This window comes from Micromys minutus (assembly GCF_963924665.1).
Source record: "Micromys minutus genome assembly, chromosome: X".
NCBI lineage: Eukaryota > Metazoa > Chordata > Mammalia > Rodentia > Muridae > Micromys > Micromys minutus.
The window spans coordinates 31,626,123-31,653,792 of NC_137970.1; the positions used below are offsets into that span (position 1 = coordinate 31,626,123).

At 31.1% G+C, this 27,670-nt stretch overlaps 1 protein-coding gene across 4 annotated transcripts in view; it reads left to right on the forward strand.

Moving 5' to 3' along the window:
• The window catches only part of CNKSR2 (connector enhancer of kinase suppressor of Ras 2), a gene marked incomplete at its 5' end in the record, with an annotated part of 252,528 nt that overhangs the window by 127,000 nt on the left and 97,858 nt on the right, over positions 1–27,670 (forward strand). For 2 of the 4 annotated variants that reach the window (XM_080910443.1, XM_080910444.1), the window contains 3 exons: positions 14,374–14,520; positions 23,950–24,083; positions 27,159–27,370. In XM_080910443.1, coding sequence (XP_080766569.1) covers positions 14,374–14,520; positions 23,950–24,083; positions 27,159–27,370 — 493 coding nt within the window. The remainder of the gene's footprint in view (positions 1–14,373; positions 14,521–23,949; positions 24,084–27,158; positions 27,371–27,670) is intronic. The other 2 variants (XM_080910445.1, XM_080910446.1) reach the window with 1 other exon arrangement.

Genomic DNA, 27,670 nt, shown 5'->3' on the forward strand with positions numbered 1-27,670 from the left:
AACAAAAAAAAAAAAAAAAACAAAACAATGTTGTGTAAAGAGTAAACCTGACATTCATTAAATGAATATCAAGGTCTAAATATATACAGATGAACTAATAACCTCTGCATGAATTGGCGACATTTAAATGCTATGAGAATGTGCATACATATTTTCATCACAGGAATAATTACAATTCTTTTTGAAAATGGCACAGAATGAATATTGGGGGAAAATAGTTCTAGTTTCTGTTCTATAATTTTCTTATGTCCTTAAGTGACTAATATTATCACAGTGGTTTTTCTTTCTAGAAATACTAACTATAACTGAAACTTAACATGTAACTGTAAATACAAATATCAGACACATATTTTAAATTTTGTTTATTCTTTATAATAAATCTTGCAGAAAAGCTGCTGTGTGTGGAAATTGAAACTCAGAAAAGTATTTAATTCATCAACATCTCATAAATTTCTGACTCTCAGACCTAGACCCTTACTTCTATCTTATTGCACCTTTCTACAATTCAACCTATACAATTATCAAAGGAGTAAGAATCCTAATAAGTTAATAATCATGTGAGTAAATCTCAGGATTCAATGAGACATTCAGTGGGGCCATGTATTAAGAAAGAGGAAAGACAGTGAGAATTTATATAACTGGAGTAGTGAGTCAGTTTTACTGAAATTCGAATTAAGTTTGAAGCTCATCTTTACTGCAATTTCTCATTAAGCTCATTTCCTTCAGATAGACTGAATAAGTAAAATCTTGCCAAAATGATGGTACATGATAGAAGCTTGATAGCAATTTACCTTCCTTCTTCTCTTCTATCCTTTTATTTAATCCTGGACTTGGACCTCTAGGTCCCTGTTTCATGGTACACTGCTATTATAAATAAGAAATGGGTCTTGGATTAAAACAGAAAAAGGAAGCTTATTGAGATTGCTAAAGTAGCCTTGTTCAATAATGTGATTAGTTACAGATTTTTTTTCTTTATGCTGAAGTAAAAGGCATATTTCTGCATATTTTTAAAAATTTAACATAAACTACCCTTTCCTCTTTTTTATTATTGCCTATGTTATTGTCTGTATAGTGAGAGTAGGATAAAAATTATTTGAGTTTTCACACTGCTAAAGCACGGGTAGATTGATTAATTATTTGAAGTAAGTGTGAATTATTTGAGGTCTCCAATTGCACTTCTGTCCTCTATAGCCATTACAGTCTCCTCTATGATGGTGCAGTAAATAGTGTAATAGACTTGAACTACATAATATAAATGATTAAATACATTTATTAATTTACCAGAATGATGATATTGTGGGAAGTAGCCTATACAATTCCAGATTCAACAGTTAGAAAAGGATAATTCTAAATCTTATTGTTGGTAAGATACTGTATCAGTCGTTTTCTGTAATTTTTAAAATTTCATTGAAAAACAATTTAAAATATTTCCATGGTGCCCAATGTAAGATAAATGTATAACAGGGACATTTGAATGTCATTGGTATAAATGGCTGGTACGGTTCATATTCTCAACAGCAACTGACTTTCTTACCTCTCTTACCAATTTAGCATGTCCGTTTAGATGTGTGTAATTCTCCTATGTTCTTTTATTTTTAAAAAAAATATATATATATATAGTTACTTGAAATGAAACTGGAAGTTACATGTCCATTTTCATGTTGCTATATTCTTCATTATAAGCCTTTAAGCTTTTCACATCAACATACTTCTGTGGCTGAGAAACTGACTGCCAGATAGGAAGAAGAAAAAAATCATGAACATCCACGCAAAGCAGAATGATTCCTATTACATGTCCTCCCTGCCACTGAAGATCAACTTCTGAAAGGCTGCTGAAAAATACCCCAGATTCTCATTCTCTCTCTCTCTCTCTCTCTCTCTCTCTCTCTCTCTCTCTCTCTCTCTCTCTCTCTCTCTCTCCATCTCTCTCCATCTCACTCTCCTTATCCATCTTCCTCTCCTCTCTCCCTTTTCTTACCACCTTGGCATCATTTTAACCAGGAACTCCTCCCTCATGATGGGGTCAAAACATGTTTTTTGCTGATGATGTTGTACGTATTCAAAAACATGTGTGCATGTTCCTAACGAATCTACTAAATTACAGGTTAATACCTTTGTTGGTATGAGTGTTCTAAGTATTTTGTCCATACTTAAAGCATACACTTTCTTTTTAAGTATAAAATTTAAAGCAGGGGGTATGTGTGGTGACTGAATCTGGCATTTGGAAAAAGTTCCTTTGTTGCATTAATACTAAAACATATCCATTGTGATTTTGAAAGGTTTTCTTGGCACTTAATGATTATTTTGATAAAGGTGGTTTGATATATTTAGTTATAGAAGCTAACTAAATGGAACAACCAGGTTGAGATGTCAAGAAGATAGAATGTCAAAGTAATACTGTTGATCACCAAATGCTGAGAGATGTAAGAAAAAAACATTATAAGATAGTATTGTTTTTACTCTCAAGATGGTAAATATTACTGAGTAAGGCTGATATAGTTGTAGTTTTCCTTCCTATTCTATTTTTTCCATTCATTTTATACTTCTCTCCTCACTTAACTTTTTCTTCTCCATTATTGCTATGCTCAATTTTCTTTATCCTTGCCTCTTCTGATTCCCTTTCTCAAATGAGAAGTTATTTTTCTTATACTCCATTATGTCAAAAATGTTGAAAATCAAGTTTTCAAATGGCAGCATTTCCCATATAATACTCATATAGTCACAGATGTTACTAGACTATAGAAATTAATATGTTAGAAAGTTATTTAACATATTAATGAATAATTTTTTTATAATTACCTATAAGAGCAATATTTGGATTCTCCAGAAAAGGTATTTTAAAGCAAAGTGAATGAAATGCTATAATTTAGAAGGGGAAAATATACAACACAAAATTAAACAGTGTATCCACATTTTAGTTATTTAAAGTAATATTTGTTATTCATAATAATATTTTTATTCATCTTGTATAATAGTCTATGAGATATTAGCTTTTATTTTAAGTTGAACGTCATTAAATTGTGTGCAAACTGGTTTTAAATTGCCACTTATTTGACATAAATTGTATCATGTATTTTGAATAATTAACTCATTACTTCATCATCCGCCATAATGTTTCATTTTCTATCTATTATAAAACTAGAATTTATTCTATTAAATTCTTACATGAAAGAAATTATTTATGTTGTACCTTAATAAACATAACTTCATATTAATCATTTTTCTTTGCAAACATTTGATTTGTTACTTTCTTATTTTTACCTTCATTGTAAACAGTATAATTGTTTATTTAAGTGGTTGCTGTAACTTCTTTTTATTATTAGAATACCTTTAAGTGCCAATGTACACTTAGCACCGTATAGTTGTTTTATTAAATTTTAAACTATTTACAAGTGATTGTTTTGTATGCTTGAAATATACCTGTTGCCAGATTTTTTACATAACCTAGGTTCTTAGTTTAAGTGTGTATTTCATTTGCAAATTAACATCAATACTTTCAGCACTTTCCTTTGTCAGTTACAGTAACCTCATCTACTCCTTCCTATGAAAAATAGGGTTGGGAAATTACTAGATAGCATTTTCCTTTCTGCTAAAATTAATAAATGAAAGAGAAACACTATAGAACACCAGGACATAGAAAACTTAAGAGATGATAAGATCAATTGGAAATTATTTTAGGATATTTATCCCCAGTATTCAACATCATGAGTAAACTTCTGTTCAGCATTGCAGCTAAAATTTTGTTTATTACCATCCATTTTCCTTATTTAAATTTCTTCTCCCATTGACTTCTTTCTACATTTTATTATCTTCAGAATGGGCAGGAAAAGGTAGTTTTTGATTGGATACAGATGCTGATGGTCAATGGAAGCCTGCCACTGAGCACACACTAGTGTGTTGGTTGTCAGAATTCTGATAAAAATGAGTTTAAAGACAATTTCTACACTGTGGAAATTTTAAAGTAAAATTTTTAGTAATAAATATTTAGAATCGTATTTAGTTAACTAATCATGTGCATGTTTATACTTGCATTATTGCGTAATGTAATTTAAACATATTGAAATATTTAGAAGTATTTTTTAAAAGTCACACATTAGTTGAAGTATTTATGAATGACATTTTAAAAATTATTCAAACCAGTTACACATTTTTATGTATGTTACTTTCTAATGCTGAGGTTTGAATTGCTTGTTTATTGATTTTTGATATTTGGGCTACTAAACACAATTTAAGCCTAACTTTTTTAGAAGTATATGTATTTTCCAAAAATCCATAAGTAAAAATTGTTTAATCCACTAACTTAATTGGTAATTGAGAATATTATCATTATTTTTAGATTTCCATTGTATTTTTAAGAACAAAACTTAACTATAGGAAGGAGTGGCTAAAACAGAATAACTTCAAATATATGTAGTCATAATATTGTTCTGAATTTTTTAACTCAAAAATATTATAGAATTTATTTTAAGGTCTGTATTATTGCATTTCTTTAAAATATGCAATTGCTTCTTAGGACTAATGTTCTATATTATGTAATCAGAAGTTTAGCCCACAGTTTTACTGTGTGCTGCAATGTGATTGCTTCCTGTCTCTTCTTTTCCTAGCAATACTTGTCAGACTCAGCTAATTTTGCAATTTTAAGAAATCAAAGGGCATTATAAGTGGTAGTGAAGTAAAGTCAACTTTGCTTTGATTTAGTTTTTATTGCCTGTATGCATGAATAGTATGAAGCCTCTAGAATAAACTTTGGCCTGCAGAGACTGCATTACCAGTTGATATGTTGAAATGGGAACAGGGAATAACAGCAATGCGTACAAGATACTGAACTGAGCTCACATCTTTGGTATCACCTTACCAAAGCAGAGATGCTAGTGACACAAAATATACACTTAATATAAGTGATAGTTTGTAGAAATAGAAATGCATGGAGAATTCACTACAGGGAAAAAAGGATTGCAATTTTTTTCACCCAGATTGCAAATGGCATGATCAAAATGCACACCTCAGAACTTCTAGATGACTAATGAACAGATTCTAAAGGGCAAGGGCTGAGGGAGTTATAACATCTTAGAGTGCTTACATTGGCTTGATTTATTTTCTTCCTCTAACTAGGCAATAAGAAATTGTTATCTTTAGAAAATTTTTCTGTTAAATACTGAACTTCAGATCTAGACACGCAATAAATATACACATATCTTATATACAAGACTTCAAAATTCATATGAAAATATTAAGTATTAAAATGTATATGCATTTAAATTAAGAATAAAATATTTTCTAAGTTTTACATTGAAATTAAGCAACATTAAAAACAAAGGCCATTTAAAAAATAACTACACATACCTTGAAATATTACTGTTGTACTTGAGAATTGCCTTTTATCATTATGGAGGAGTAAAGTGAAGAGTTATTCAATAAACATAAAATTGTGTACATGTTTACCATAATGAAAATGAAATATTTAATTACCATATTTATCTTTTCAAATATTTTTATTTTATCTTATGCCAAGACTATCTTTAAGAATTATCTGAGGAAACTATTAATACTAAAGTTTTATTTGCAGTAGATAAAACTTAGAATGTCTCAGGCGGTTCTCGCTTACTTTTTAAAGTTACTTCATGGTAGAACTTAAAAATTACTTATTTTAATATATTTTGTTAACTTAGTATATTTATACTACCACCAGATGCTTGAAAATGTGGGATTTTTATTCACATTTTGTGACAAATTGAATGAAGGTGAATTGTGTACATTCATGCTTTAGACTTAATCATTCTGTCCTTTGAAAGATAGAATAGATCATCAACCCTTTTATTTTTAGCATGACTCCAGCCAGTTCTGAGGCTGAGGCAAGTATTTTTTTCCTGGTCTGCTTTTATAACATTTTAGTTACATGCAAGTAATAAGGTCACTTTTAGCTTAAGAGAACATGCAAGACAATAGACACAAATAGTCAAGGAACAAGGAAAGCAATAGAGTCCCATGATCACTGTTTCTAAAGGATTGTCAGGATCACCAAGATATCTGTGCCCATTTCCCTCTCTTGGGCCAAAGTAATATTCATGCCTGAAGCCTACTTCTTTGTTCTAGCTTAAAAATCAGATTCCTGTCTGAGCTTACTTCCCTGTCCTGGCCCAATGTCAAATTCCTTCCAAGCAGCCCCAAGAGCTCTCCATATCTCCCTTCTTTTTATCTCATTACCAGATTGCATCTGTTTTAGATTGTTCTGACAAGAATATCTTATTTACCCGTTGTGAAATATGCATGATCAAAAGCAATGCACTTCTGTTTTAGGTTGGTAAGGCTCTGTGCAGAACTTACCTGTCTCTGATTGCCAGCCTGTTAAACTAATAACTCTGTCTGGGAGTCCATTATTAGTTTAAAGCCAATTATAGCTGCCAACATGTTGATATTGCTAAAGGCAAGTTTTATCACACTGGGAAGGAATAAAAGTATTCTCAGGGCAAGAAGGGCTAATATGATCAAGGTACATGTGCTATTCTTAAAGCTTTACCAAGATGAAAATACTGACCTCAGGCCGTTTGTTCTTATTACATGTTCTCTGGGAGCTTGTTTTGCTAAAGTAAAAGGAAGTCACTGGCATAAAGTATCCATTCATTAGAAACTTCTATATTTTTAAAGTAATTCTAAGAAACAATATTATAAGAAACACATCAGTATAAAAATTTTTGGCAAAAGTTGAGAGTTGTTAGTCACCATGTGATCAGTTCTACAGTGAGACAGGTCTTCTTAGTGTTTTTGAAAAGACATCTGAGTGTATAATAACTCCTAATGTCACATATTTATATAGTATCATTTAGACATTGTCATGGGGGAGGTAAAAATGTGAGTATACACAAGCATATATAAATGATTTTTTTCTTATTGAAAGCTAATATTTTTTAAGTGTTTTAAAAAATAATCCTGATTTCCTACCTGTGGATATACAGATGATCTCTGAAACTCTACAGACAGCCATGAAAAAGAGAAATCTCTACATTGATATGATAGTCTCAAATTATTTTTATTCTTTAATTATTTTTTTAAAGTGCAGTCTTTATCCCCATTCAAGTATGCCCTATGTCTTGTTCCACATCTCATTTCACCCCATACCCATCTCCCCACCCCCACAAGCCCATCTCACTCCCTGGGGACTCCTGCACATAAAGTGCATCTTCTCTCACTGGGTCAAGACCCGCCAATCCTCTGCTGTATATGTATTGGGGAACTCATATCAGCTGGTGTAAGCTCCCTGGTTGGTGATTGTGATTCAGTGTCTGAGAGATCTTGGGGGTCCAGGTTAAATTGAGACTGCTGGTCCTCTTACAGGGTCGCCCTCCTCCTCAGGTTCTTCCAGCTTTTCCCTAACTCACCCACAGGGGTCAGCAGCTTTTGTCCATTGGTTGGGTGTAACATCTGCATCTGACTCTTTCAGCTGCTTGTTGGGTCTCTCAATAAACAGTCATGCTAGGCCCCTCTCTGTAAGCACACCACAGCATCAGTAACAGTGTCATGTCTTGGGGCCTCCCCCTGATCCAGATCCCAATTTGGTCTGGTCGCCGGACCTCCTTTTTCTCATTTTCCTCATCATTTTTGTCCCTGCAGCTCTTTCAGACTAGAACAATTGTGTGTCAGAGTTTTTGACTGTAGCATGGCAACCTTATTCGTTCATGTTTTACTGGAGATGGACTCTTTAGGTTCACTCTCCCAATTGTAGGTATGGCATTTTATGTAAAGTCTCTCCCTTCCTTTCAGTACTGATTGTCTCTCACCTATATTTTTAAGTTGTACTAATTTATCAAAAGAAAAATATCTGTCATTTCATAATTTGTTTAAATGATTCACCATGCGTTTGGAAAACCGGTAGGATAGGAATGTTCTAAAATAAATTTCTTCCCTCTATGCCCATAGGAATCAAAACCTATAAAACCTACAAAACTCTACAGCACCAAATACCTTTGTGTTCTCAATCCATGCAACTAATCCTTCAGAATGCTCCTACTTCTGGTTCTTTTTACACGGTAATACATAATAACTGCTCCAGCCTCACAAATAGGCTCAAAAGCACTACTCTAAGAGAAGGCAGAACTTCTGGCTTCTGACATTCAGGAGGATATCAGTGACCTTGGGAAGTTTTATTCTTGTTTGTGTGATACATAAAATATGCTTTAATGTATATGTTAGAGGTTAGTTACAAATCAGCAAGATAAGATTAGCCACTCTTCATGACTTGTCTAATTTGAACGTTACCTCTAGTTAATAATGAGACACACTGTGTAAAAAAATTGTGATAATTTTAAAAGGTCATTTTGGTTGTAAAATATTATAGGACAAGTAGAAATTTTGTCCACTATTCTATTATTTGTAATAATCACATTACAATGGATATAATTCTAGAATATTTAATATAAATATTCACTGTTCACTGTGAATGATAAGATTTCAGGTTAGACTAAGAAGAAATCTCCTCCACCAACCTCTAAGGATGATATGGGTTGTGTTGCCCCCTTTTTGAGGTATTGTATTTGTTGTAATAAGGAATTTCCTTCATGTTATTCTAAATATTTGTTCACATATTCATATCTTCCTCTGGTCATTATGCTCTTTAACACTCCACAGATTGTGCTACACCATTTTAATCATACTCTAAGGTACTCATAATAATACTGATTTCAGTTATTATAACTGGTCTTAAAATCATATAAAACATGCTAGGCATTGGCAAGTCACCACCTTTTTGGAACTCATCATTTATTATATCAATTTTCTGTTTGTTTGTTTTTTATTTATTTTCTTTACTTACATTTCAAATGTTATCCCCTATCCCACTTACCCATCTGGAATCCCCCTATCCCATCCCCTCTCCACCTACCTCTATGAGTGTGCTCTCCCACCCACCCGCTCTCTCCTTTCTCCCTTCCCTGGCATTCCCCTATACTGAGGTATTGAGCCGTCACAGGACCAAGGATATCTCCTCTACTTGATGCCAGATAAGGCCATCCTCTGCTACATGTGCTGCTAAAACCATGGATTTCTCCATGTGTATTCTTTGGTAGGTGGTTTAGTCTCTGGGAGTGCTCAGGTAGTCTGGTTTGTTGTTATTGTTCTTCCTGTGGGGTTGCAAACCCCTTTAGCTCCTTCAGCCCTTTTTCTAACTTTTCCTTTGGGGACCCCATTCTCAGTCCAATGGTTGATTGAGAGCATCCAACTCTGTATTGGTCAAGCTCTTGCAGAGCCTCTCAGGAGACAGCTATATCAGGCTCCTGTCAGCGTGCACTATTTGGCATCCACATTATTGTCTAGGTTTGGTGAGAACATATAGAATGGATCCCAATAGTCTCTGCATGGCCCTTCCTTAAGTCTGTGCTCCAAATTTTGTCTCTGTATTTCCTCCTCTGAATATTTTGTTCCCCCTTTTAAGAAGAACTGAAACATGCCCTCTTTGGACTTCCAACTTCTTGAGCTTCATGTAGTCTCTGAATTGTATCTTGGGTAATCCGAGCTTTGGAACTAATATTCACTTATCAGTGAGTGGATACCATGTGTGTTCTTTTGTGATTGGGTTAACTCGCTTAGGATGATATTTTCTAGCTCTATCCACTTGCCTAAGAATTTTATAAAGTCATTGTTTCTAATACCTGAGTAGTACTCCATTGTGTAAATGTACCACAATTTCTGTATCTATTCATCTACTGAAGGACATCTGGGTTCTTTCTGGCTTCTGGCTATTACAAAAAAAAAAGGCTGTTATGAGCATAGTGAAGCGTGTGTATATATCAATTTTCAAAATATGATTCCCAAACAAAGAGCAAAGAGTGTTATCATCGTATGGAAACTTGGATTTAGAAAGCAAATCAATGGTTAAGCTAAAACCTCAGAACTAGTGGGTCAAAATCTCTGGAGTGAAATTCAGCAGGTGTGTTACTGAAAGGTACCTTTGTGGTTGATTTTAATATAAATTCATCCTTTAGAAACATAATTTGGAGAAGAAAAGCTATAACTTGGAAAATCTTTAATGCTTTGAAAGGAACAACTAAGAAAACAAGGTAGATTATTACTCTGCTTTGAGTCTAGCAAGTAAGTAGCCTATCTAGAACTAAAACAATACAAAGAAACGTTCATTACTAATATCTTTTTATGGTGCAAAAATGAATTTGAAAGGGGGGCATATCTTTAGGTGACTCTGACCTTGGAAGTATTATATGGGAATTGTTGGTAGTGGAGATGATTTTTTTTTAAAAAGCAGATAGTAAAGTTGTGTTTTAGAATACTGACTTTATTTGAGATGCTAGAAGGTATTTGAATAAGGTACTCGGCTATACAATTAAACAGACTCAAATGTAAAGTATTTCTTTGTCATTTAATATATTTGTAAACTTGTCTTCAATCCATCAATTTTTATTATCATTTCTTTACATGTAACATTATCTCTATGCCTTGCTTCATTAAGCTGTTGTAAGAAGGAAAATTAAAATTAAAATACTTTTATATTAATGTTTAGAATCTACCTCAGTGAAATATTGGTATTTTATTATTTAGTAGACAGTAGCACCACTCTTAGAGTATGTGACTGAAGCCCTCAAAAGGAACAAAAAAATAGTTAGAAAGACTTTAGAGTCCTATTTAAGAAGTTGCGAATGGAGACTATTGACAGAGAAGAGATTATTGTAACAAAGCATGAAATATTACCTCATACAAGCACTGAGAAGAGAGAAGACAAGGAGGCAGACATGTAGCAGGACTATGTACATCTACACAAGTTAATTTGTCATTATCATCTTCCATACTTACAGTATGGAAGCTCTGTAATTGTTTGAACTGTACAAAATAATTGAAACAACTCAATGTTGAGCTCTCTGTCTCAAAATTCAAGAAATCTCTTTTCATGTAGCTTGATTCTTTTTAGTAAATTTTTCCTTGTTTGTTCATAGTATAGTATCTCTAAACTTTATACTTTGATCCCTTCCAATATTGGTGGCTGATACTGTTGATAACATTTTAGTCATAAAGATGTCTTCACTTCATTGCGCTGTCTCTTACTACATTAAAACTCAGAAGCTAGAGAAAAGGATGCCAACATTTTCCCCCTTCACTACTTCAAGCATTCTCTGTCTCTTATTATGTGAAAATGTACAAACAAGTGGAAAGAATACTATCACTTTTCCATGTTACTCTTAAATATTCACATCATTTAAGTCCATCATACTTGATATTTTAAAGCTAGCCAGAAACATAAATAGAAAATGGAAAGTTAATCTAGAAAAATAATTACCTTCAATTTGTGTATTTTGTCTATTTTGACATTTTACACTTATATTTACAACCTTCATAGAGCTGTATGCTCTAATATGTTTCATTTATCACACCTTCTAACCATGTTCTCCTATTATCTGTCACCTATAAGTATGTCAATAAGTTAAAAGGTAACAAATCTATTTCAACAATTCTTTGTTCCTCATTATATGACTTCAAGAATGTGGTGATACCACAGAACCATATATGGGCATCATTTTGCCTGAAGTTGTACCAATTCATCACATTTGCTGATACAATGAAGACAAGTGTTAATATGACAACATAAAATGATAGGCACTAAAGATAGGGAATAATTTGAAATTATGTCATTTAAGACATTCAAATATAAGTGGAGAACTGATATGGCTAAAACTTGTGTTTCTTACTAAGAGAAAAAGGTTAGGCATGGATGTAAATTCCCATTTCAGTATTGCCAGAATTATTATGTGAAATGGACCTAATGCTTTTCTGGTGTGTCCACTCAAAAGCAGTCACTAAATAAGGAAAAACATCTACCTAGTTCTTACTGAACACACCTGTTTAATGAATTTGTAACTGCTTTCATTAGTCATTTAAAAATGCAATGTACTTAATACTTTTCTCCTTAATGCAGTAATCATTAATGATATTGCATCTGATTATGCCTTCCGTATCTATATCCATATTTAACAAAAATAAATTATTTTTGCTATTGTGAGAGTTACGTTGTTCCACACATAATTCTATATTCCTTCATAGTAAACATTTATATAATTTACAGTATCTGTTTAATTCTAATGTGCTACAATTTCTCCTGTCGTTTAATTATAGTATTGAAAATAGAATTTGTGAGCCAAACATGTTTATCAAATGTGGTTCTTGATAAATGTCCATTTGCTTTTGTTGAAAGCATTGGTAACATTATGTTAAATGATAGTAAACAGGTTGGGTAAAACACTGTTAAATTATATATCCAAATACGCTCCTATTAAATATCATTTAGGGGTAAAATTAAAGTATATTAAAGTTAATTTTATTGTCAGAAGGAACTCTACTTTCTTGTGGATAATTATTTCTGTTTTTGGTTATTTGCCCAAAAATAGACAGAAAAGGACAAATTAAGTTGAATTGAACATTTCACAAGAAAGCATGCTACTTTTTAAAAGTCTTCAACTTACACCTAGCTTGATCACATGCTTGTAATTCAACCACATGAGAGGCAAAGGCAAGAAAATTATCAAACATTCATAAGTTAAAGCCTACCCAGAATACATAGCAGCACGTGCACCAAAAATGGATTAGTAAATAAATGTATTAAATTATATATAGTTATAAATGTGCAATTAATTATTGGAAACTCAGTTCTTTGTTTATTATTTTAATTACAAACTTAATAAGTAAGTATGGTTATCATTCATAAATTTTGTATGAAGAACTTGCATGCCTTTCTTCAAATGTGTAATTCAATAATAGATTTTATTTACGGCAAGAATATAAATACTGAGATTCACATTCACTCTTACTTTTTTGCTTGTAAGGATATTGCCTATCAGAGGGGTCTGAGAAGATGTAAGATATATAATAAACCCCTCTTAGTTAAAATAGTAGGCATTTGGCCAGTTCTGTAATTTCAGTTGATCTGCGTTAATGTTCTTTTTCAAAAGAAGCATACTCTTATATATGTTGGCCAAGTATTATTATAGTCATTTTGATTCATACCCAAGATATTCATGATTTTGTGTATCATAGCACTTTGCCCCCCCCCCCTTTGAACCTGTTTTGTTTTTTGTTTTTGTTTTTGTGTTTTGCTTTTTTTGTTTTGTCTTTACTGAATTCATCTGCAGTTGATTTTGTCAGTAAAAGAATGTTCAACAAATATACCAAAAATCAGTCATTAAACTTTAATGGATACATTCCAGATTACTTCTTTATAGTCTCATAAGATCTTTGCTCCATTTAGTGGATTTTTTTCTCTCCAGATTGAGTAGTATACACTAGGCACAAACATGATGAAGAACACACAAAAGACATCAGTTCTCTTTGTGTTGGGTGTCTAAGACATAACTATATCACTATTTATAACATTTGCTAAATTATTTTTTCAATCTAACTTAAGTTTTGACCCACTATAATTGTATATGGCTTCATTAGACTTCAGATAAAAGGTTTTCTCACTTAATATTAATATTAAGACACTAATATGAAATATATTTTAAAACAAATAATAAATGATTTTTAATGTTTCCCTTAAACTATCAATTTTACCTACCCAGTACTGTGACCTCAATTACTGATACTACACCACTAATCTATTTCAAAAGCAAACAAAATTTCTATGTTTAAAATTTTTTAAAGATGGTTAGTGAAATAATTTAGCAAAAGTAATCGTTGATCCAGTCGTTTTAAGCAGATATTTAATAAAATGAGTTCATTAAATTTAGCATACGAAATGTTGAGCTTATAGGGTTATTTGGAACACGTTTCAATAGATGCTGCACTGGAACAGCATTGCCATGTCATTTTTAAATTTTTATTTATAACATGATAAAGGGTTGATTTCACTGATGCTACTGGCCTTGCATCAGAATGTTTCCTTGGTGTGTCCGTACCTACTGTTTGTTGCACAATGTCAGTCTAAATAAAAACACTTGTAACCACCTATCTCTAAAAGATGGCAATGAGAAAACATATGGTGTGGTTTATTAGCTCAGGCCAACTCTTTCTTTTCTGGCATGTGAACTTTTAAATCGTACTTGTGAAGAGAGCTTGGACCTAGATTTAGCAGCTGAGCAGTGTTAATGGTGATATAATTTCTTTACATTCCAAATCACGCGAATGACAAGATATGTTTTAGTCTCTGCTTTGATATGGTAAATGTCCATTATGTTGTCTCATAATTTTATGGACTCTAGTGTAATAATATGGTTAATCAACAAATATAAAACTTTTTCTTGAATATATTTTCCTGAAAGTAGGTAGGATGATACACCAATTATGTGATATCTTTTTTTTAAACTAATCTTATTAAAGGGGGAGAACATTAAATCTTTGAGTACTGTACCTCAATTTTATTGTAATGATTTTGCTGGTTACCAGGTGGGGTGGCAGTTGAAAAATTTGGTGAATGCACTACGAGAGGACCCGAGTGGTGTTATCTTAACTTTGAAAAAGCGACCTCAGAGCATGCTTACCTCAGCACCAGCTTTACTGAAAAATATGAGATGGAAGCCCCTTGCTCTGCAGGTAATGAAGCTTAATCATAAGTCATACACCATCATTTTAGCCATAGATTATCTCAGTAATGCTTCTTTTTGTGCCTCATCTCAGCAGCATATGAATCAATCTTGTATGCTTTTGAAAATTTGTTTGTGAAATTATCTCTTCACCTCTTATCCTGATAGACCTAATTGTGATGAAATCTGAAAGAATAACTAAAACCCGAAGAATAACACTAATTTCATTTTTAAAACAAAGCATAATTCTAAAACTTCACAACTTACTCCATGTCAAAATATGGAGAGGAAATAAATTTATTATTGTGTTATAAACTTACATTTTATAAGTTGTAATCACATACACTCTGGAAGAATCTAGTGGATAGTTTACAATACATTTTAAATTAGAATATAAACTTGTAATTTATAAAGAGTTGGAATTGAATCTTAAAATTAGCAATTAAAATTTAATTAGTCTATTTCTCAGAACATTTCATTTGTCCATCATGTATGGTAGTAAAACCAGGAAAGTGTTACATTGGGAGTTCTTCTTTTTTCTTTATTATGAGACTTCACTATAAAATATTAATTTGGATGGCAATAAAGTGTATAAAGTTATTTTAAAATTAAAAAGTATTGTGGTTGGACAAAGATAAAAGTACATTTTATTTTAATCAGGATAGAATTCTGAAACAACGTTAAATATTTTTTTCACAAATCTTCTGTTTTTAAGGCAACTGACTATTACCTTTTTACAGAAGTCTAGTTGGTTGATTTTAAATAATTGAATTTGGAATTTGGAATACTGATCATTTTTCAGATTAAGAAGAAAGGTTCAATGTTTCTTCTGCTTTCTAAGATTTGGTAACCTATTAGTGCTTTTATAAGCCACAATTTTTTAAATAAGTTCTCCATTAAACTGGTCTTATGAATTAAGATTTTTTTCATTGTTTAAAGCTTTACCATTTATCAGTCTCAAAATGGCATTATTTTTGATAGTATTAAAACACATATCAGTGTTAAGACATTTACATAAGTAATGTGAAGCATTTTTATTTTCAATAGATTATATTAATGTATCTAAATGCAGTTTACTTACAATATCTATTTAGAACAAAATATCTAATGATTGTTGAAGTTTAGAGGCCGTATGCTTTTTCAGGTTATATGTCATCAGATAAAAATTCTCTATCACATACATTTTTTCTTACTACATTATACACTCCTTTGTTATAGTCTGGAATTTCCTATTGACACGTGTATGTCAAAGGTCCTTTTACAAAGTTTGAAGGAATGGGAACTCAGAGAAAGAGTTCCTTTACTATAGCCCTTCATCAAGGAACTTAAATACCAAATAGATGCTAGTTTTTGTTGACCTATATACTCTGAGGTTGTTTAGAAAATCAAATGAATATTCATTCCATTGTTAGATCTTTGTCCAGTAGTATAAGCTGAAGTGAAAATTAATGGTAAAGCAATTAAAAGTCACTTTTATAAGTAACTAAAGTAAACCAGAAACAAGTATTACCTATGTTATACATATGCTTGATATTTGTTCAAAGAGCACAAATGTCTTTTAAAAGTTAACTCCATCAATCTTTACAATATAATTATAAAATTTTAAGGTATTATTTTAGGTCCGTTCTTAAAAAGCTATAAATAAGATTGTAAATTATTAATTACATTTATTTCTTATTACTCATTAATTTATGCTGAATATTTTATAAATTTATGTTTCCATAATACTAAAATCTGGAGGGAAAGAAAATAATTTAAATAAGTACATGTGCATATTTCAACCCATTTGTAAATGATATTTCAACTGAATTTGGAGAACCTAAAATGTATTGGCTGAAGTACACCATCTCTAGGTAGCAAGGCTATTAGGGAAAACAAAACTATCTTAACATCTTTGAAAATTGCTTCAAACCTAACTTTAACATGGCAAAAGGGGGGAATTGGTTTTAATTAATTCTTTCTAGTGGTGCTAAAACTAATTTTTAAGAGTAAGGATGGATGTGTTCTATAATTTTACAACAAAAACACAACTTGATCCTATATCGTATATCAAGAACTGGAAATTGTATCATTATAGAGTCCTTAATTGATCTTACAGCTTTAGCCTGTGCTAAAATCCGTACACCCTGAAGCTTAATGGAAACTATCAGACTTTTTATAGAATACAAGTTGAGTTCAAGTAAAGGTAGAACCCCCTAAGATTTCAAACTGGAGAATTTGAATACATACTGTCCCAGAGACAAAATGTCAATAGCAGAGTATGAGTAGATAGCAATTGTGGATTTCTCCATGGTTTTGTCAGTGGTCATATTTTCTGAAAATTAGGCTCACATATGAACCACAAATCTAATGCAGCAATCATCTTCTGTGTAGACACAAGTGGCATTATTACTGTTTGCTTAATTCTAGTATCCGTACAAATCAGCTAGAACCAAAATGCTTATTAAATCATGGGCATTAATTATCAGTCATCAATATTATAATTTGAAGTTTGAATTATGTTGGTTCTTTTTCTCAAGTATGCCGATAATCTAATAACAATTTAATTAAAAAATAATTAATTTAATTAGAAACTATACAAAGAATTTGTTGTATTTATTTAAATTACCATGTATATTTTATTTAGAAATCTAATGATTTCAAACAAATATGGCAATATTTGTAATTATAATAAAATAAAATATATGTATTCTAAGGTGAAATATTTTATTTCTAAACTGATTAAAATGATAGTACTATTTAATATTAATTACTGAAATGGTAGATTTTGATTTGGAATTTTTTTGGAACTCATACCCAAATAAGCAAAAGCATACAACTCAACTTCATGCTTACAGAGCAATTTCATCAGCACATTTCATGAAACTTTGGCAGCTCTTTTGACAAAATTTTATTTTTTTCAAACATTTGATAATAGAACTGAAGGACTTAAAGATCCCTTAGATACAAAGACCAAATTTAATCCCATCTGAAAATTTGAATTCTTTTGTCATCTGTATACATTTATAAATAGCAGAGATGTCTGTCTATGAGATACAGTCTATAATTCTAAGAAGGTATAAACAGGTGTGCCTGGCCTCCTAAGAGTTGCTTTCAAAACATCTCCTTAAGGGCACTCAGATAATTTCCAGGATGTGGGTAAGCATGATTGCATATGGTCACATTCTTCTGTTAATAAAGTGAATTCCAGGGAGTACTGTATAGACCACAAGTTGATAATTAGAAGTCTGCCACACAAATGCAATTGCTCCATTGCAACAAGAACATATGAGTAGTCATTTTTTTCGTTCAAGAGAAACATGGAAGAAATAAATGGAGACAGGCAAGAAATTTCCTTAAATCACTGGGAATCAGTGATTATTTAAAACTCTTGAAGAACCCAGCTCTCAGTGGAGAAATACATCTCAAATAAACTAATGCTGATTTAAATGTTGTTCAGCACTTTTTACATATATATTGATCTATATAAATAACATTTTGCTCCTAAACTATATTATACCCCATAAATCTCTTATATTGATACTATAATGTTGGTTTGTGATTTTTTTCTCAAAATTTACTTTATTGATGGCAGTTTATACTTTACAGTCAGGTAATGACTGACAAGAGATAAAAATTATCAACAACAGTTAGTTTTGTATATCAACTAGTATAACAACTATAGTATGGTGATCACGTTAAATTTACAGTAATAGCTGATTAGTCATCATGTAAAAGTCAAAACAAATCAATAAATTTTATTTCAATATCCAAGATACAATTTCATGTCATTAAATGAACAGTAGTGAAAGTTTGTGCATTTTAGAGAGTCTTGTTTCAAAATCATATTATGAGGAAAGCCTTTTATTTGAGGTATATTTTTAAGTAAAAATGCAATAATCCTGACTGAACAACAGTGGCATTTCTATATTCTATGTGCTTAAATTAGGAAATGACTGCAAGGAACTGTCATATCACATTGAAGTTCATCAGAGTTTAAGCAATCAAAGAATCTAAGTAATGTTTGTGGGTTTAAGCCAAATGCTTTTACAGTTTTAACCCTATGAATAACACATGGTATGAAGTTAGCCATTGCTAAACAGTTGACAATTTAAGTTAAACTTATGCTTTTCAAAATCTTAATGATAAAGTGTTTCAAATAAAACATCAACTTCCCATGATTTCTTCTATTAATATCCCAGAATAATGTTATCTATATTTTAGAACACTTGATTTCAGTTTTAATATTGCCATTAAATTAAGTACTTAAGATCAAACAGCACAATATTACATATACTAGCCTTATCAGTACAGTGTGATTTGATAGGAATAGCTCTTTTGTAATATGACTCCAAATGTTATGTAAGATATTGTGTAATAGCATACATATTTTATGTCTTTATATCTGTGCTTTTTAAATTTGAATCTAAGGTCTCCTAATCACATCCATGGTCTGAAAAAAAACCCACTTTCTTTATACTCTAGTAAGAAGAACAGAAAATTGACATGCTTATAGAAAAATGCTTATAGAAGAAAACATAATATTTTGTATTTATAACTTTTTGTACGCTCATAGAAGCTGGGAAGCCAAGGGAGAATTTTAAACACACAATCATGTTGCTTAAGTTTTTCTCAAATAAAAACTTGGCTAGGTAAAAATGTGCACATCATTTTTTGAAATTATAGCTATCATTTTCTATGTGGTCAAGAAATGTATAAGATTGTACATAAATTCTTGCTTCCAAATCCACAATACATTTTCTCTCGACCATTTGTTGAGATGATCAAGGAAATAATTGTTAATAGAAAGCAATATTCTGGTACTAAGTGATACCAATATTGGGAATTTAATAAGAATGGGCCTGAACTGTGTAAAGACTGTCTTATGCTAGAACGTTGGGGTATTGTGATTAATTTGAGTTTGTGAATACTTCTAAGAATAAATAAAATGAATGGCTAGGTTATATATACTTAATGTAATCATTTGTACCTCAAATCATATTTTCCACGTGATAGGGAAAAAACAAGTTTTTGTGTGAAATTCACATAAGTGATTTTTACAACTAAGTACTATTGCAGTTTTTAACATTTCAATATTGGGGCTGCCTCTAAGGCATTGGTTTCCTTGAAGAAATTTATATCTCTGACTTCAATAGATAAGTTACTAAACTGAAGGACAACTAAATTTGGATACACTTGCCAAAAACTTTTAAATATTTCAGATAAAACATAAAATTCTAATTTAGTTTCTTAAGTGTGGACATTGTTTTTGATAATCTTTACCATGGAGCTTTTATATGTACTAAGATATAGATAGATAGATAGATAGATAGATAGATAGATAGATAGATAGATAGATAGATAGATAGATAGACAGACAGACAGACAGAAAGATAGATGTATCAGTACTATATCAGTACTTTGCAGATGTTCTATTTGTGATAATAGAATTGACAGACACAAAGAAGAAAAGACGTGGGTCATGAAATAATTTAAAGTAATATCTTTTTTATCTCTCAGAAAAGGCAAAATTTTTCTTTGACAATTACAACCCTCCATCAATTTGTAATCTGATGGGGAATGTGTTATTGCTTAAGTTCTCTCTCATATTTCAGAATGATGTATACCATATTATATTTTAGAGTATGTCTTCAAGGTATTTATATATTTTAAAATGACACTGGAAATGCATGTATGATTTCTAAGTAGATTTCTAAGTCCAGTTGACCATTGCAATTACTCATTAAGCATCTAATGTACTAAAGAGCTGCATATGATTTTGAATTTTAAAAGTAGGGAGATAAATGGCAATAATCTACAATAATATATCAGACTTCATTTCTAAGAGTAATATATATATATATATATGCACACATGCTTTTGTATATGCACATACACACATACACAAATGGTCTTTTTTTTAGTAGAGTGCTGTTCAATTTGTGGAAGGCAGGCTTTATGGTATAAGAAACATTTAGAAATGAATATTTGATGATATGACCAGGTCCTTCCAAAGAAACTACAGTGGAGAATTTAAAATGGATTTAAATCATACTTGATAGCATGCCATGATACCTTATTATATTGAAGCTTTAGGATAATATACCATCTTAAAATAATACCCTTAATCACCGATAATATTTTTTGCCAAAAAAGAAAATTTACCAAAGATACTAAAGTCATGAAAGGGGTGGGGGAATAGAAGAGGGAGGGGCTTGGAAATGTAAATACATAAAATATCCAATCGAAAAGGGGAAAAAAGAAAGAAAAGGATTAATTCAACTTTTTGAGTAAAGTGAAAGTTCTTCCTAGTACAATCATGACTATTTTTCTGATGCTATAACATAAATAAATGGTTTGCAGTAAATGTCTCTAGAATAAGAGGGGTTATTTTAGTTTTATTAAATTCTGCTACATGAGAATTTTAGTCAAAGAATATATATTTATTAACATATATGTTAATATTAAATTGAATTCTGAAATACTCTTAGTTTTTAATCAAGGCACACTAAATTTGTCATTCCCCATATATTTTCATACTAATGGTAGATTTTTTTAGCACAACTTGTTACAATTAGAAATTTTTCAACAATTTCAGAATAATATTATTTGTTCTATGCTGTTACACATCTTCCTAAAGTTCCTTAATGATTATAAAATGCTTTCTTTCATTTAATTTTATACTCTTTCAGTTCTTGTCCAGAAAAAATTAAAGTTAACACATAGCTTATTTTTTAATATCAGTAGCAAAGTTGATATTTTAATATGATCCTCAAATGTTTTCTTTCTAATTCTGTTTAGCTTGACAATAATAGCACCGACAGTACAAAAATATTACATATATTGAATATTTACTATGAGCTTTAATTTATATAGACCATACTGATAAGCCAGATTACTTCCACACAATAAACTCATTGAAATACTTCCTCTGGTTTATCTATTAAGAAAATAAACAACCAGTTGAATTCAGGAACATAATCGAGACATTCCTCCTTTGTTCTGTAAGAACAAGTTGTATTTATGTTATAGAAGTTCATTTCACTGTACCAGGGTAACATAACCAAGTCTGGTATCTAATTAAGCATTTTAAACACTTTTCTTATATTAATTTTCTAACATTATAATTCACAATAACTCTTATTAATAGCAACTCCTTGTTGAAAATAGAAATAAAAAGATACAAATTTTTCTTATATTTTCTTTTCCAATATAGTGACTCACATTAAATGATGACATTAATAACAACTCCTTGTTGAAATTAGAAATATAGGGGTAATAGAAATTTGATAAATGTTGGCATAGCTGATCCTGAAATCTAGAAAAAGTGCACAATTTTGGCAGATTGCTCATTCAAAATAAAAATTCTAGTCTCTACCTCATACTTAAGGCATAATTAAATACTCTTGTAACAAGTTGACTACAATTTCTTTTTTCTTTGTTTTGGGGTATTGGGGGAAGAAAATAGACACTAAACAAACAAGCAAGAAAAACTATAGATTACCAAAGTAAAAGTATAATTAGTAACCTTACAAAAGAAGAAAAATAATAAAGTTTAAGTTAGATTACTTTTTATTAAAACCGTGTATCATTAGAAAGCTTTTTGAAGCTCACTTGTACTATTAGGATCTTTTAAAGATAAAGTACATTGAAAACCATATGGATAATTTGTTTTTCATGGTAAATTGATTTTAGAATATTGGAAATTAATATATTGCATATTGAGTTTTTCTTTTACTGCATGTGTATTAGGGTTGTTTGTATTTTGAGTCAAAATATAACAACAGCATAAAAGAACTGCAAGCTGTCATATTGCAGAACATACAGGCGTGAGTGTGTGTGCATGTGTATGTATCACTGAATCTTTCATTCAAATATTATAGAGGCATGAAATGCACTTAAATTCATTTTCTTATTATCTTGGGCTTCATGGCATTCATCACTACAAATAATGCTTCTAATCATCTGTATAATCTCAGAGTTTCTCATTGCCAAGAATTTGGTTTCTATGGGACATGTATAGATTCGCTCGATTCTATTAAAAAAAAATATTGTTAGACAGGGAAGTCCTTATTGCATACTGTTATAATGTCTAAAATTCTTTAATTACTGTGTAAAGTTTGTGACACTTTGAAATCATCATATGTGATAGAAAATTAAGATCTCATACATTACCATTTCTTTTTTCTATCTCCTTTTTCTTTACCTTTGATTTCACATACATTCACTTCTCCTTTTGCAAGAAAGTGTGATTTGAAGTTATTAAAATAAGCTGTGTAATGAGGAAGTTTAAAATCATTAACTGAGTTCCGAATTGTGTAGCCTATCCCAGTGACCTACATTGTAATTTTCATTGTATTTATGCCTGGCTTTCAAAAACGTTTTGTTATCTGTATGAAAGTAATGCTACAATATGAGTAGTTGTAATATGCATTTACTTGAATGTCCAGCAATGCATGTTGAAGTAGAATTGTGACTTTATCTGGATATGCCAAATGTGTTTCATACATGCTAAAATAGTACCATTTTGTCATGTGAAGATGCAATTCATTTTGTGATCATTTTGTGTTTGAGATTGCATTGAGGGTTATATTTTGATGTTAATTGTATGTACACTTAATCAGATATGTAAGATAAATATAAAATTTGTGAATTTTAGTTTTATTTAGGATAAATTTTCAATCCATAAGATTCTCACATTTTGTGAATCTTAGAATTGGGAATGCTCTTAAGATATCCTGATACATGATGAATCCCGTTTATACAGCACCTTTTAGAAAACGGCCTCTATTTAATGCTCAAATACAGGACATCTATAGATATGGAACCGGAGATGAGTTTTAAATAATAGATAAATTCATGCGCCTGTGAAAGATGAAATGATTTTGTCACCTCATTTACTATACTTCAAAGATGTAATAGAAAATGGCTTAGAAGAGACACCTTTGTGTTTATGTTGACAGAAACTATATTTTTCTGGAAAGTACTCTTTGGTGTTGGTCTCTATTTTTTTTTCACCTTCTCTGAGCCTCTGTCATATTCTTACTAACATAAAACTATGATTTGTCAAATGTCAGTCAGAATGTGAGTAAGCTAAGTCTTTTATGAATTATTTTATTAGCTTTTAAAAGTGGGATTCCAGCAAATGTAATTTAAATAGTTTCTCATTTTTGAGTGACATAACTCTTATCATTACAAATCATTGAATAGTATCTTACTTTATAAATAGCTTTTGGTTAAACCATAGAAAAGGTGAGTTGGGAACTGCATGGAAAACCTGATTATATATTATCTATTTGGGGGGAACCCAAAGGCCTATTCATATGGTAAATAACATTTTTTTGATTTCAGCCAAGTTCAGAAATATGAACAAACATAATTTTTAAATGATAACTATGTGTCATTGTTGTTGTTTTGTGTTGTTTGTGTGCGTATGTATTTTCTTTTTCATTTTAACCAGCCTCTTATACCTAGAAGTCCCACAAGCAGCGTCGCCACGCCCTCCAGCACCATCAGTACACCCAGCAAAAGAGACAGTTCGGCTCTCCAGGATCTGTACATTCCCCCTCCTCCGGCAGAACCGTATATTCCCAGGTATAAACTATCCAGGTCGTTATTCTGGGCAGCTCAAACTTAAGACTAATCTAATAGCTTCTACACTATGAAGTCAGTTCTTAGAGAACAATTTGAATATTTTTCTCAGGAATTCTGAACACATTATAAAACCTAATTTGTATGATAGGAAAAGTGATCTTCTTAGTAACAGCAGTTATCTTATATAATAGGAAAGTAATATTAAATAACCAAGATTATTTTACAAGGCAAATAATGAGGGAGGACTTTTGACTGTGAAGCCAGAAGAAACGTCAGTTTCATATAAAACATTTCTTGTTTTCAAATGATTACTTTAGAGGTGATCCTCATACTTTCTTAAAGTGAGAAGTTGGATTTACCATCTCACATTTTAGATGCTCATTAAAAATATTATAAGTACATTTTTCATAGAATATGAATTTTGATAATATATAAACATACGTTGTGTTTTCAATAACAGTTGTACATGATAAATAGCTTTCTTAACTTTAAAAGGGGAAACACAAGGCTAGAATTAAACATTTTCACACAGTTACATTTTTGAAAACATTTAAGGGAAAATTTGCTTTGTTATCTAAAAATGGTCAAAATTTTATTGTCTTTTTATTGTATATACAGTCTTATAATGCAAGTTATATTTTGTAACTAACCAAATATCTTTTTGTGATGTGAATAAATATTTTATAGGTCCATAAGCAATATTAAGCCATAATAACTTAATTTGTCTTATTAAACCTATTATGTCTCCTTAACTGTAAAGAATATCCACTAGGGCAATGATCTTTAATCTGTCTCCTTAAATCCAGAGCATAAGTATAGATTTACTGTTTGCAAACGCACATATAAATTTAAGAAAAATGAAAGTGTTTCTATTACAGTGAATACATTAAGTTCTTCAGAATCTTATACTATGAATGCATACATGCACATACATTTATGTATTTAATTATATACATATTTGTACATATTATTACTTTATTTCACTGAAAATATTTATTTCCCTTGGTACATTTCTTAATTTTTTACATTATTCATTCTACTCAATATAGTCATATTTATTAAAGCTGACTTGTTGATAAAAGGCTGCTTCTCCATAATAATCCTGTATTATAGAAAATGCCAGCCCTTGAAAATTTCTTCCATAGAAGATTTCTCTATAAATATAACATGATAAACTAATAGGTCTGAATCCTTCTGGTACAAGCTGCATTAGCATTCATGTCACGAGCCTCATGGAGAAATCTGCAAATGTACAGATGAACATAGCCTTACTCCAGTGTCCTGAGTTCACTCGGTCTGTTTTCAAGCTAATTGCAATGTCAATTTCTTTTCAATAAAGACCTAACAGTAAGAAAACCTAACAGGCAATTAGTTCAAGGAGAGCCTTCAGCTAACTGAAAATAAAATTCGCACTGAGATTTATATGTATGTTCTTCATGTTTCAGAACAAGTTATATATTTGTAGTTCAGTGATAAGCAGTATATTTAAGAGGTAAAAAAGTAAATGATTATATAAATGGTAGCTATCTGATGAGGAAATGCAGTAATAACACAACTTTCTGATTGACTCAGCTTTGAGAATAGTATTTATTGCTTTCTAAATCATTAAAATTTGGACATCTAAACATTTTCATCGAGATAGATAAATACAGATTTTTGGTAGGCCGAGATTTATAATTATTACATTGACAGATTTTTATAAATTCATCACCATTTTGAAAGGTACCATGGGAGATAATTAAAATATGATGCAGTTTATTTTGCAAGTTGAAGGTTTTGGTCAGATTTTGATATACAATTCATTTGTTCAGAGTTGGTAATGCTGATGTGGGATAACTACGAACACCTACCACCACCACAGCACAATGATGCTATTTATAGTCAAATTCTAGAAAGCAAGTTTTAAATGAATTTCCTCAGATAGCCATGGAAACATTTCATAAGATAAACAAGGTGTTTTTTTTATTAATCCTAGAAGTACACATTCATTATGAACTCAGTTGCCCATTACTTTCTAAAACTAATGGCCTTGTACCTTAGGCTACTCATGGGGAAAAAGTAAACCCAAACTAAAGACTTTTAGCAAAGTAACTGAGCAGCACTAATTAAAATTTCGACAGGGTGATAGAGGTGGAAAAGCAGAAAGAGGTATGACAGTGGGAGGGTCTGTGAGGGAAACTCAGGAGCAGTAGAGCGGAGGATGGATATGACCAGAATGCACTGAACACACAGAATGCTTAATACAATTGAAAATGAAATCACTGTACAAAAAACTAACAAATTAAAGGAAATGTTTTTAAATAGCAAAAATAGAAATTAGGGACCTCAGACTATTGAGATTTTTTCTCCTTAAATTATTACAGATGAAAAATTAATTCTCAAATCCCATTCTGAAATTCTATATTGTACCTTGTTTTTCACCCTCTCTCCATAAAAAGCATTGCTAGTATGTAATTTTTTATATAGCTTTTCTCAATGAGTTCCTTATATGTACCCTTTTATTCTCTGAGGAGATACCTAGAGTTTGAATATTTATACTATTCATCAACATTAAAATTGGTTTAAATTAATAACTTACTGTTTGAGCTTCTTATAATACTGATTTATGTGGTATCTTTCATAAGATCATAGTTTCCCCTTTATCAGTGATAAAATCGTAAATAACTTGTTTTTCCGCAATACAGATTCTATCAGAACCAACAAGATAAACAGGCAGAAGAAAACCATGTGGTTAAATTGTTAGCATTACACCTAATCTATCCTTTACCTAAAACCAATCTGTGCGCTTAGATCATTTTCCTTCTTGTGACATGGCCCAGTGAAAATTAGACTAAAGCTGAATTTCCAAGCTCCATGTTGTGTTGCTAGCTGTTGGGTATCTCTGTGACACGGGGGCCACTTATTTAAACATTCAGCTTCACTGTTTTGTGGGAGAAAAATAAAAATAATTTTAGATTATCCTATGATTTCTTTGAAATGGTATAAAGCTCTGAAGATATATTGTTAGTATTTTAAACCCCTGTAATTTTGTATGGCCCTAATAATATGCTCATCTCTACCTTCGTTTTCCTTTAGGGATGAAAAAGGAAACCTTCCTTGTGAAGACCTCAGAGGACACATGGTGGGCAAGCCAGTTCATAAGGGATCTGAATCCCCAAATTCATTTCTGGACCAGGAGTATCGAAAGAGGTTTAACATTGTTGAAGAAGATACTGTCTTGTATTGCTATGAATATGAAAAAGGACGATCAAGTAGTCAAGGAAGGCGAGAAAGCACACCAACCTATGGTAAGAGTTCTCCCTCATGTTCTATAAAAGCTGTGTTTGCCATGAATTTCTCAATTATCCTTTAGAGAATTGTGAAACTACTTAATTGGTCTTGAGTGTTTAAAATTCATCAGTGACACCATGTACTTCTAAGTGGACTAGCAAGAATTTAAGACCTGATACTAGAAATAATTGTAGATATTCCAAAGAATAGTTAACATTTTAACTCAATGGCATGTGAAATCTTAGATTCACATGTACATCTTCTATGATAGAGGACAAAAATAAAATTAAATAAATAAGTTTTATATAAGATTAAAT